Source organism: Aplidium turbinatum, chromosome 10, assembly GCF_918807975.1.
Source record: "Aplidium turbinatum chromosome 10, kaAplTurb1.1, whole genome shotgun sequence".
NCBI lineage: Eukaryota > Metazoa > Chordata > Ascidiacea > Aplousobranchia > Polyclinidae > Aplidium > Aplidium turbinatum.
Window position 1 is genome coordinate 16,817,105 of NC_137481.1, and position 12,083 is coordinate 16,829,187.

The window sequence follows — 12,083 nt, forward strand, 5'->3', positions numbered from 1 at the left end:
TGTTTGTAATGTCAAATATTTATGACTCTAGTCTATGGCTTTAGGGCTTGGCAATGGAATTGCCGTGAATATAAGCTACATGGTAACTTTTCATGCTACAGTTGCTGATGGCAACTAAAGAATAGTTACCCTAAAAATAAAAATAAGAAATGTGCTTAGAACAGTGAACTCCTTTATTTAGATGCATAGAAAAACTATTTGGCCACCTAACTTTTCGGTTGATACAGTAAATTGCAATGATTTCATTTACTTAACTTAACGTTTGAATAGCTTCCTGCACCCAATGAAAGTTGGTGCAATCCATCGGCTGCACAACATCGAATGCTGGCTTCCCTTGTTTGATCGACGCCTGTAAAATGTTTTTGAAATAGAAGGCATATTTGTTGTAAGCATGGCAGGAATCATATTGTGAGCAACTTCTTTTTTCTATCTTTTTCTTTAACATGTTGTGGAATTGGAATGAGAGCAAAGTGGTTTGCCAGTAACCTATTCAAGACCATCAATGTGGAATATTTACGTACAGTGATTCAAATGGTAGGTTGTATGACTTTATATTTGTGTGAAATCATTTTTATTAAACGCTTTACCACTGATGTATGAATGTATTGATTAAATAATGCGTAAATAATATTCTGCAATTCGCATTGCTAAGCTTATTTAATTTGGCAGCTCACAGTCTTTTTCGTCGCATTATTGTTTCGTAAAGTGTTTGGGAGTCTCCAGCCCACAGTACAACAAGCTTTTGTTCCAATTTTGTTTTGTACTTTTTTCTTCATTTTGACTATTCCGAAGAAGTCAATATTAAATAATTGTTTTCTGATTGCTCTATTGCATTACTCCTGTCAGACTGCAATTGTCATTGAAAACAATGTTCCTCGTTTTCTTCACACGCCGTATAATAGTGTCGCCCAGATAAAAAGTAGAAGGGAAAATTAAATACGCCATGAAAAGTCATTGTGCTGAAATCAATTATTGTCGCGTTGAGCACAGTTAGACCGTCTGCCTCGAACGACAATTGTAGTAATGCGCGCTCAACAGGTAATATTTCCGCAATTTTAAGAATCTCTGCTCTGGGACGGAAAAAATCTGTTTTGGCAGTTTCGCATTATGTAATAGCTTTGAACCACTGACGCAGGTCTGATTGCCGAGATTGACAAAGTTAAGTTTTCGCTGTTTGTTAGACTGTGTAGTTGTCTGTAAATTATTTCATCCACTAGATACGGGCCAATCCACCAGATGCTGTACGAGCCGCTGAATGAAGAAATACTTTTGAAGTAGGCAAGTAGGCCTACTGCGAACCTCAGAAGTTGAACCGTCGCATGGAAAATTTGCTTTTAGAAATACTTTTCGTACAATCAACATTGTATTTCTTTGAAAAAACCAAGTGAAACTAAGCTTAGTTGACAACATCCAACTGTGTTCGATAGTTTTCGGTTCTATTATTATCACTACCGTTGATCATCATAAGCTTACACGCGTTCGAATGAGTCTGTGACGGCCTCTTCTTTGTCATGGTCCTGTTTCTAGTCATGCTTTACTAGATGTAGCCTATCCAGCAGACATGAACATGAATTAAATCCTGCCGGATTTGAAGTCAGCCAGCGTATTTGGATTAAACTTATTTTAACAACCGGGTTTGGATATAAATTTGGAGTTTTGGTAGTTTGAATATTACTTTAATGTCTCCCCAAAGTCTAAACATTATCAAAAATGATTCTTATTTCATTTTGTGTTGATAAATTTGTTGTATTAAAATTTAAAAAGCACTAACAATAGTAATAACTCTTTTACTTTGACAATTTTAGTTAAATTGTGCCTGTTTGATTATACCAGTTCGCTTCTTCCCAGAATACACTGCAAGGTTTGTTTAAGTTTAGTTAAATAAATACCATAGATTGTTTTCAAACGAGCTTCTTTCCACAAAGTATACTGTGAATTTCTTACGTTTAGCTTTTTTTAGACTTATGTCAATTCATTGTCGGATTTAACCGGATTTGAATTTTACAATGTTTATACGCTATATTTGTATTTTAAGTTCGAATCTGAAACTGGATTTGATTTTGAATCCATTCATCTCTGCTTTCCAGCGCATTGATGTAGGATTGATATTTTAACTTTCATGCTGAATCAAGTCCCAACTGATGCATTAATTACTCCAAAACCAACTGATATATACTCGCATTACATTTATTCATTACTTCTTCCAAGCATGCAATTTTCGTCGTAAATTTTCAAACAACGGTATGTATTTAGTTACTTCTTTAGTTACTTTTTTAAATGTATTCAACACAAGCAATGCAGTACAATATATACAAGACAGTTATGAATGCAATTAAAAATTATAAGATGCTTAGATTGATGACTTTCCACTTAAAAAAAAGCAGCTGGCCACACTAAAGCAAAGCAAGAAAGGCACTTTTGCAATAAATCATCATAAACAGTGAATCTCGTACCTCCCATTGCATGTCAAGTATTCATTTCACATTTTTAAAAAAGAACATGATTGTACAAGTTTGCAACGGCGGCATAAGTGCTACGGACGTGCTTACAAAACGTTGAACATTCGTACAAAGAGCTTTTGCATTAAAATATCAGACCAAAAGTGTAGACATTAATTCCAGGCGGAGATCATGCGGGATTCTGAGCCTTTTCTTCTTCACTTGGACTGTATTTCCCTTGACTATGAAATAAATGTATGCAATTAATACATAATAAACGACGTAGAGTATGATGGAGATCTTATACAGGTTAAGTATATTTTCTTAGTGATAAACGAACATGGGTAGTCATTCCCAACAAATGTCCAGTTACAATAACAAGCTTGTGTCTGAATGAAGCCAAAAATAAACCTAACCCTAACTAAAATAGTTCATTACCAAACATTTTTATGTAGATGTTGGATTTTGGGTATAAAAGCAGGCTCAATATTTGCATTTACTTTATAAGAGGTCTGTTTACCCCCCTTCTTCGTATCAGTTGTGTTCCTAGGTAGGCTACTTCTCATACCTCTTCTTTGAGCCAGGGGCGGATTCAGCAAGTAGTTTTAGGGGAAAATTTCAATAAAACACAATGGTGTGTAGGTTTGAATAAATCCAATCTTGCAAGTACACCATGAATAAAGGTACTTTTAGGGAGACGATTGGGGAAATCGCCCCCCTCTGGATTTGCCACTGCCTTGAAAACTTAAGTCTTCAACCGTCGTATTTTGAGTTTTGGTTCAAATAAGCTTAGGCCTATTGTCATTTTGATTAAATATGAAAATCATTAACGATGTTTAAAGTACCAGTTAGGGTAAGAAACAAGCAGTTAGCGTACCTTGTAGACTTTTTGTAGACAAGATAAGCGAGGACAAGAATTATAGCCAACATCAGAGAAGCCAAAATAATGAGAATAAGAACTAATGTTGGGCCCGCCGCAACAGCTGCAAAAAGATATGATTAATTTGGTATGCAATAAATACTGTGTCATCAACATTACAAAATGATTACTCTATAATATCAAGAACAAAGAAAATAGTATTGTGATTGTGCCAACTTTGACAGTTCTATTTCGACCTCAAGCATGTTACAACATTCGCGTTTTTTTGCTGTGATGGTCAGAAATAGAAACAAACTGAACAAACCAGAGCAAATAAGTCACCATTGTCTAAAAAACCTCACATATCTTAAGATCTTTAAAAAATTATGCTTCAAACAGAATAAAGATTCATATAACTTACTTTTAAAATAAATTGTAAGAGCCGCTGAAAGATGTCACCGAGCGTGACATCTTTCATCCGTATTATTGTACAGTCATATAGACTGTATTTTTGTATAGTACACTAAGATGCACTGTATAAAAATAAAGGTTTAATTTTTACAATTGATGTACAAAGCTTGCAATACCGTAGAGCTCTTCTTTCAATTTACCTTCTCGGTCTGCTTTCTCGCAGCTTCTACCTGGCATTGTAGGGTTGGTGTCTGTATAACCGAGCAGACACTTACAAGTGAACGTCTGAGTTGTAATATTTCCAAAGCACACAGCCTTTTGATGGCAATCAACTACGAAGTCATCCAAGCAAGGATTGAATGCTAGACAATAGAAAAACATAAGTGACTGAATTTTGATCTAGTAGGCTACAAAGTGTAAGTTTTGTAACATAAAATATTGTATACTAGTCTACGTCTAAAAATCATTTGTAGTCTAGTATTTGTGTTCAGCTTGCAAATGGATAGGCCAGAGATCTAGATATGCTAAAAACCAAACTTCGTGAATTGTAACATTAATTAATTTAAAACAGATGTATGTGTTCCATTCAATGAAATATATTGTCAGAACCTATTTTTTCGAAGTGTGTTATGAAAAAGTAGCACACAAACGAAAACCAATTTTATCACACACGCATAAGCATAACAACGAGTCATTATTATCATCATCAATGTTTGCAGCACTTACTTCCAATAAACAGTTTATTCGGAATTATTTCACCGTCAGCAATATTTCTCAACTCAGGCTCCTCTTTTAGTCTCGTTCTCACATTTTTCTGAATATTTTGTGCCAAAGCTGTGACGTTTAGTGGCGCATCAATGGGCTCCTTATCCTTCTCAGTTGGTGCAGCATACAGAGTAAATGTAACCTTAAAGAAATTCTATTATGAGAACAGGTAAGATTAACACGATCTTTGTAGAAACACTGAAAGTTGTCACTTAGAGTTTAGACACAGCATGATGGGTCTCTAATACTAACCCAGCTTCATTTGGTAGCTTTATTGTGTAATGTTGCTATGTAAGAATTAAAACAATAACTGCAGTAGTTGTCGTCGTTCATACATTGTTACAATAAAAGAGATGCATTGCGAACCAACCATTTCTACCAAATAGTCCCAGTTCTAATTACAACTTTAATTACCTCTTGCTCTGGTGCAAGTTGTGGCAGTGAGAAAGTATGCCCTTTTGCTCTTAGTTTGATTTGATAGTAGGAATAATTTCTACGTTTGCTTTACTAAATGGGAAAGCTGAGTACCACGTCAAGAAGCATACAAGTGATGACAAAAACGAGTGAGGTATCGTTTTTCCTGTTTAAGAACCTTGCGTGACTTAATTTTATTTGTTGAGTCTTACTTTGAACAAGTTTTTCTTGACTGGATGCGTTGGTTGTATCGAAACTTCTCCGTAAGCTCTTCCAACCATTCCTCTTCTATTGCTCTGTACAATAGCTTGAAATACCTGAACATACATCACGTATACAGAAGATGTGTTCTGACGATGTTTTGACAAATGTAGCTGAGTGGTTACACATTAATTTTTACTAAACACAGCATTTTACTTATTGTGCAGAAAACAAGTCTTAAAGATACAATTTGATGAGCATTTACCGCTGTTCTGACGTCATCAGTGATGGCGGTGATACTGGTTTCTGCGTCATCAGAATCATCAAGACGAATAAGAGCCACACCTGGCAGTTCGGCTGCAAATGAAAATAAAATAAATGATTCATTTCTAAACCATCTCTTGATAAAATTATGCCACTTAAAATGCAATGTAAAAAACATAATTAATGTTGTCAATTGAAAATGCTTTGTCGTGTACAAGTATGGGTAACTAATGGACACATGCACAAAAATGTAAAAAAAGGAAGTACGTAAAAGAAACTTATGGTAATTTAAATACTTACTAAACTTGCTGTCAATCGGCAAGCCTGTAGGTATCATAGGTAATGTCGCAGTGGTCAGGGGAATCACCGGAGGCCGTACTACAATTACATGAGTAAGTTGAGTGAAAAAAGTAAAACGAAATAAATAGCTGCAGAGTAGGTTACTAAAACAAATTTACAGAAGCTGGAGACTGCTCCTTGTTTCGTTTGTGCTTTACTGCAATGCAAATGAAATAATAAAGGAACAAGTTATCTGATGAACTATTCTCTATTTTAAGCTGCTGTGCAAATCCGTTATTCCCAACATACTAAAATGTAAGAAAAAAAAATACTGCAAAGGTGCAACAAATATTGCAGCGGTGTTAAAGAGGCTATGTACTGATCATTAAAAACAGAACACTTTTGTGTGAACAGCAAGATTCCCAACTTACCGTATACACGAGCACTTTTCAGATCGAGAGAATGTTGCAGTGACGAAGTATCATCCAGCCCATCTACAATCATTCTGTGAAGATCGCTTGGAAAGGAACGTTCGTTTTCTTTTGTTTCAAGCATAAATTGTATACGCTGTTGGGTTTCTCGTTTCGCTCTGGTTGATGCCCCATTTTCTGTTAAGATAACGCACAGTAGTTGCGTGGTATAATGATTTTTTTAGAAGACATGCAGTTTTACGTTTACGGATGCGTAGAACATTACGTTTTAATCTTTTATCCATCTAAATCTTGTTAAGAAAACGTTCAAATATTTACCTTGACTTGCTGCTTCATCGAATTCTGTTTTGTTCAATTGCTTTTGATGAAGCTGATCTATCTCATCCAGCCATTCGTCTATATCTGGAGCATCGTCCTCTGTTAGGTTTGATACTGTGGCGGTGTCTTTCAACACAGTTTGAATCTAAACAAATAGGTTGAAATTGTGACGCTCTTTCCAGATAGACTCAAATCATGACTTAAATCAAACGATGCAAATGAGATACAAAGTTTCTACATACCTCTTCTATTGATCTCTTTCCAGTAATATTATCGGATTTTTCGATGTGACCGTAAAATTGTCTTCTCCCTCCAATTACAAGATTATTTAAAGTCGTATTCAGTTTTTTAGCAGGTGTTGTAAGTGAATTTTTGACTTCTTCTTTTGAGACTGGTTCTACATCTGAAAATGTTCAAACAGGAAAATGTTGAAGCTCGCTTGAACAAAGAAAACATTTTTTCAGCTACAATTCATTGAGGCTACTGTGTATTCACGAGTTCAGCTATGCTTACTTGTTGCTTTAATATGACTTTACATCTTTTCAAAGTGATAGTTATGAGAAACCAAATTACTAAAGTGCAGTTACTGAATCTCAAATCACTGCAAAAGGCCTAGTTTCTATTTAAAGATTGACAAATATTTTCCTTTTACTGGTGTTATCAAATGCTCTTCGGGTTTCCAGTGTTTTGGCCATTAAGTTGGGCTAATTGAAAAATAACATTTTACTTAAAAATTGACAAATATTTTCCTTTTACTGGTGTTACCAAATGCTCTTCGGGTTTTCAGTGTTTTGGCCATTAGGTTGGGCTAATTGAAAAATAATATTTTACTTGTTAACAAAATTATTGGCGTGTTTAAATCACTTCAAACCAAAGAGGTTTGTATTTTAAAACGTTGATTTTTGACTGGGGCTGTTGAACTGGCTACTATACTTTTTAGCTCTAATTTCAAAATGATAGAAAATGGTGCGAAGCTTTATTTTTACAGATAATACAGATATACTATCAGACTATAAGTAAAACTTCAGTGTAGTTTTGTTTTATTTCTTCTTACATTCCATGAAAAGATGTACTTTGACGTTGTACGATCCAATTGGTTCGAAATAATCGATGTCAGCAAACTTTAGTCCAGGTACATCCAACATCTGCAAAAAAGCAATCATTGATTTTCTACAAAATGAAAATGGTAAAAAAATGAGAAAGTGAAATGTCACGGCATGAAAATAGCAAAATCTTATATGAGATAGCCTACACAGTTTGACCCATTCAAGTCAATCGGATTCTATACAATTACACAGTCAATAGAGATGTACCCTTACAAGATTTTGGTATGGAGCCAAGACATTTTGCGATGCGTTTGACTTCACATCCATCCACAGTTCGGTGACATTCTTGAAGGGAAGATTTTCGATCACAAACGATGCGATGTGGGAAGAAATTACTGTCAATAAACAATTAGCTGTTAATTGTTTAGGAAGACATCGGTACTTTAAAAGCAATTTAATATTCAGCACTTGTTTGGAAAAGTACCGAATTGCTTTAACTATATTCGGCATTGGTACTTTTTAGAAATTCATAAAAGTGAAGAAGTTTAAACCTGAGCGTTGCAAACACAGTATTTGTTGCAGTAAAGGACGACCAAACGTAAGATAGTGACGAGAGGACGAAAAGTTGCCTAATTGTAGTTTGAGCTCTCCCGCTGGTTTCACTAGAACTGTCGTGACACAAACAGACTGAAAGTGCGGAGCGATATTGTGAATAACCAATCGTAGTGATAGGAAAACAGGAGGCCACATATTGAGAGGAATCAACTTAAATTTACGCAAAATAAAAATGTATTTTATCAGCAGATTTCTGCAAACGATTGCATGCGGGTTGCTTTTTCGTGTTGTTTTTTGTACAAGCTTAGGAGCGGAAGTTCTATCCTTTCACCACCTCAAATTGGCAAATTTTATTCAGGATTATGTTGGGAGATTATTGGTAGCAACCAATCTTCAGCCTTTTCATCTCAAAACGGCGTTTACAATGCAAATCGTGCAAGTGACGTTTGAAGTGACTATTATTATGCAGTGTAATGGAGTTGGTGGGCGATAGCCAACACTCCAGCATAATAGATGTTTAATAACCCGAATATTGATGAATTGAAACAAATTTATTCTGCTTTGTGATATGCTGTTAATCCTACAATTAAGGTTATTTGGAGGTTATTTTCTGGAATTGGAATGTAATGTAGTGTAATTGTTACACTGAAGCTATCACAGGCCCACACAGTTTGAAGTCAAATGATCAGCGCAGTTTATGACTTAAATATATTACAAAATTATTTACTTACATTTCGATTCATATGGCCCAGGAACTGAAAAATAAAAAATAAACGCTAAAGTGACAAATCATAACATTCTATAACGCATAAAATTATCTAGTGTTGTAGTGTAGCCTACATAGCCTACTCATTGAGAAGAGCTTTGAAAAAAAAACAACAAAAAACTGTGTAATGGCATTTTTATTACTTTCTCGACAGCTGATCAAAACAAATATGAGAAGAGACCATAACAAAGCTATGTTCTTCCGAAAAAAAAAAAAACCATTACACACCTCGCACGTTGACTGTTGGGGATGTAAATACACTTCCTTCCGGAATACCATCAAGTTGATCTTGAGCGTTTGTTTGCAGCTCGGGAGCAAGCGCTGGTGTGTTAGGTGGAGTGTGTACGGTGTAATTCAGCCGCAGTGTACCATCTGGGAGCGTTTCGATTTTCCTATTCGATGGCACATAATTGGGGAAAACAGTGGAAAGCTGAAACAAGAAACGTAGTGTTAGAATATGCTGCTGGTCAGTTTAAAACAGACTGCAAATCTATACCTTATGAAAGCATTCATCTGTATTTTCTTTGGTTAACATTTTTTGGGGTAGCCTACTTTAGGTCAGATGATGCATTCTTTTATATTACAAGATAATGGTTGATACTTGCTCGAAACACAATGAGAGGTCGCTGAAAAGGCGCCGATTTTTGGTCTCATCATGCATGAAACAATTTTTGAGGCAACCCAAGCCGGAAATCTAAGTTGCCTAATGTCTTTACTGTAGTAGTGTAATAGGCCAAAAGGTTAATTTGGAAAATAATTTTGAAAAGACTACAATGACGCAATAATATCAAACATATCTTCATCAAGCACTACAACAAATTTGAGCTGATGGTACTGTGTATAGGCTATACTATCGTACGAAATGAACTTACATCATTGAAAGTTCATTATCATTGAAAGCTCAACATCTCACCTGTTGCATCAAGTCGTCAAAAAGATCGTCAACGACATCGGTTTTGTTTGCAGTCACATCATCATAAACATCAGGCAAGACGGTTGCATTTACAGATACTTCGAATTCACGAGGTTCTGTTGAGTATATCCGATAATTGTATCACAGTTTAGTTAAGAGTGCCAGTTGCACACTTTGGCGGACATGCGCAACTTAATATTACACAAAATGTTATTAAACATGCCTCAAAATGCTTAAAATGGAAACAAATTGATTGTGATAAATTCATCAATTCACCTTCAAATTTAAGTTCTCCAACTGTTCCTGGTTTGTTGGGATCAGAGTTGAAATCATCTTCGATCTCTTCTAGACTACGATTATCACTTGCCGGGCGGTTCATTTGCATATGTGCCAAAAGGGAGCCATCTGGCTGGTGCTCAAAATATGAAACCTTAGGATTCCAATTTGACAAGTTTGCTGGAGAGCTGAGAACTTTGTCCAACACCTACATGTAAACGTGACAAGTCATGTGTGGGCCACCATCGTATTAGCAACATTAGTAAGCAGTAGGCTACTGCTGTAAATTTTAACAACTTGCAAATTGTCAATGTCATTGTTGTCTAATTATACTCAAATACCAGCATAGTTTTTCATGATAGAAAGCTTTTATTCCATGTTTGAAGTGGCACAAGAATAATACCACTAAAAGTTGTAGAAGCGTGCGAGACAAACTTACCTCATCTGCGTAATTGTCAAAAGTGGTCTCATTGATTGTAGGATAAAGTTGGATGACATCGGCAATAGGCACTTCATATATCCTCAGGTATGCCACATGTTTTTGCAAAAATTGATCAGTAGTTGTTTCCTCAATTACTGGAGAAGACATTGTGGTGGCACTGAACGAAGGAGGAGTTCCACCAACCGAAATGTTGCCTACAATTAAATTCAGAAACTGCATAAAGAAATCATAAGTTATTACAGTGGGATTATAATGTACAACTGTAAAAACTATTAATATGAAAAGTAGAGTTTGATCATTCAACCTTAAAAGCTGATCTGGTTTCATCATCAGTGAAATTACCACTCTATTTTAGCACTAAAATTGAAATGATAGTTTGCCAGTTGCATGTTCAACCAGGAGTTTGCCATGTTCAGTCAGTAGTGGATTTATTAAGGGCGCTTAATAACGTGGTATTCTAAATCAAGAAAAAAAAATATTTCAGGAAAAATTTCTCAATTCTTCCGCTTAGTCACACTACATTAGTTTATCCAACTATTATTGTCGAACATTTTACAAAAATATTTACTTACTTGTAGATCCGAATGGACCAGGAACTGAAAAATAAAAAAGAAGCATTAAATAAACAAACCATTTTTGTTTATGATGCATAGAATTGTTTGATGTTCTAGTGTCACATACCTCATGTGAATTGGTTAAAAAAAAATTTGGATTGATATTTTTGATACTTTTACGACTTTGCTTAACAACGAATCAAAACAAATATGAGACATAAGTTCTCAATGAGAGATTATTTAAAATATGTCATTTCGATAAAATGCCCACCTTTTACGTTGACTGTTGGGGATGTAAATACACTTCCTTCCGGAATACCATCAAGTTGATCTTGAGCGTTTGTTTGCAACTCGGGAGCAAGCGCCGGTGTGTTAGGTGGAGTGTGTACGGTGTAATTCAGCCTCAGAGTATTATCTGGGAGAGCTTCAATGATCATCTTTGACGGCTCATAATTGGGGAAAACAGTGGAAAGCTGAAACAAGAAACGTAGTGTTAGAATATGCTGCTGGTCAGTTTTAAATAGACTGCAAGTCTATCTTATGAAAGCATTCATCTCTATTTTCTTTGGTTAACATTTTTTGGGTAGCCTACTTTAGGTCAGATGATGTATTGTTTTATATTACAAGATAGTGGTCGATACTTGCTCGAAACACAATGAGAGGTCGCTGAAAAGGCGCCGATCCTTGGTCTCATCAGGCATGAAACAATTTTTGAAGAAACCAAAGCCGGAAATCTAAGTTGCCTAATGTCTTTACTGTAGTAGTGTAATAGGCCAAAAGGTTAATTTGGAAAATAATTTCGAAAAGACTACAATGACGCAATAATATCAAACATATCTTCATCAAGCACTACAACAAACTTTGAGCTGATGGTACTGTGTATAGGCTATACTATCGTACGGAATGAAGTTACATCATTGAAAGTTCATTATCATTGAAAGCTCAACATCTCACCTGTTGCATCAAGTCATCAAAAAGATCGTCAGTAACCTCAGTTTTGTTTGCAGTCACATCATCATAAACATCAGGCAAGACGGTTGCATTTACAGACACTTCGAATTCACGAGGTTCTGTTGAGTATATCCGATAATTGTATCACAGTTTAGTTAAGAGTGCCAGTTGGACACTTTGGCGGACATGCGCAACTTAAT

The 12,083-nt window shown here is 35.6% G+C and overlaps 1 protein-coding gene across 1 annotated transcript in view; it reads right to left on the reverse strand.

The window, feature by feature from the left end:
• Positions 1-2,173: 2,173 nt before the first annotated feature.
• The window catches only part of LOC145779008 (uncharacterized), a 42,704-nt gene continuing 32,794 nt past the window's right edge, over positions 2,174-12,083 (reverse strand). The window contains exons 46-65 of the mRNA XM_082590590.1: positions 11,887-12,002; positions 11,204-11,405; positions 10,951-10,974; positions 10,376-10,572; positions 9,937-10,144; positions 9,661-9,776; positions 8,976-9,177; positions 8,713-8,736; positions 7,694-7,821; positions 7,435-7,525; positions 6,623-6,783; positions 6,381-6,525; positions 6,063-6,239; positions 5,653-5,730; positions 5,354-5,445; positions 5,100-5,204; positions 4,435-4,615; positions 3,909-4,070; positions 3,316-3,421; positions 2,174-2,680 (exon numbers count right to left, since the gene is read on the reverse strand). Coding sequence (XP_082446716.1) covers positions 2,629-2,680; positions 3,316-3,421; positions 3,909-4,070; positions 4,435-4,615; positions 5,100-5,204; positions 5,354-5,445; positions 5,653-5,730; positions 6,063-6,239; positions 6,381-6,525; positions 6,623-6,783; positions 7,435-7,525; positions 7,694-7,821; positions 8,713-8,736; positions 8,976-9,177; positions 9,661-9,776; positions 9,937-10,144; positions 10,376-10,572; positions 10,951-10,974; positions 11,204-11,405; positions 11,887-12,002 — 2,567 coding nt within the window. The 3' untranslated portion in view covers positions 2,174-2,628. The remainder of the gene's footprint in view (positions 2,681-3,315; positions 3,422-3,908; positions 4,071-4,434; positions 4,616-5,099; positions 5,205-5,353; positions 5,446-5,652; positions 5,731-6,062; positions 6,240-6,380; positions 6,526-6,622; positions 6,784-7,434; positions 7,526-7,693; positions 7,822-8,712; positions 8,737-8,975; positions 9,178-9,660; positions 9,777-9,936; positions 10,145-10,375; positions 10,573-10,950; positions 10,975-11,203; positions 11,406-11,886; positions 12,003-12,083) is intronic.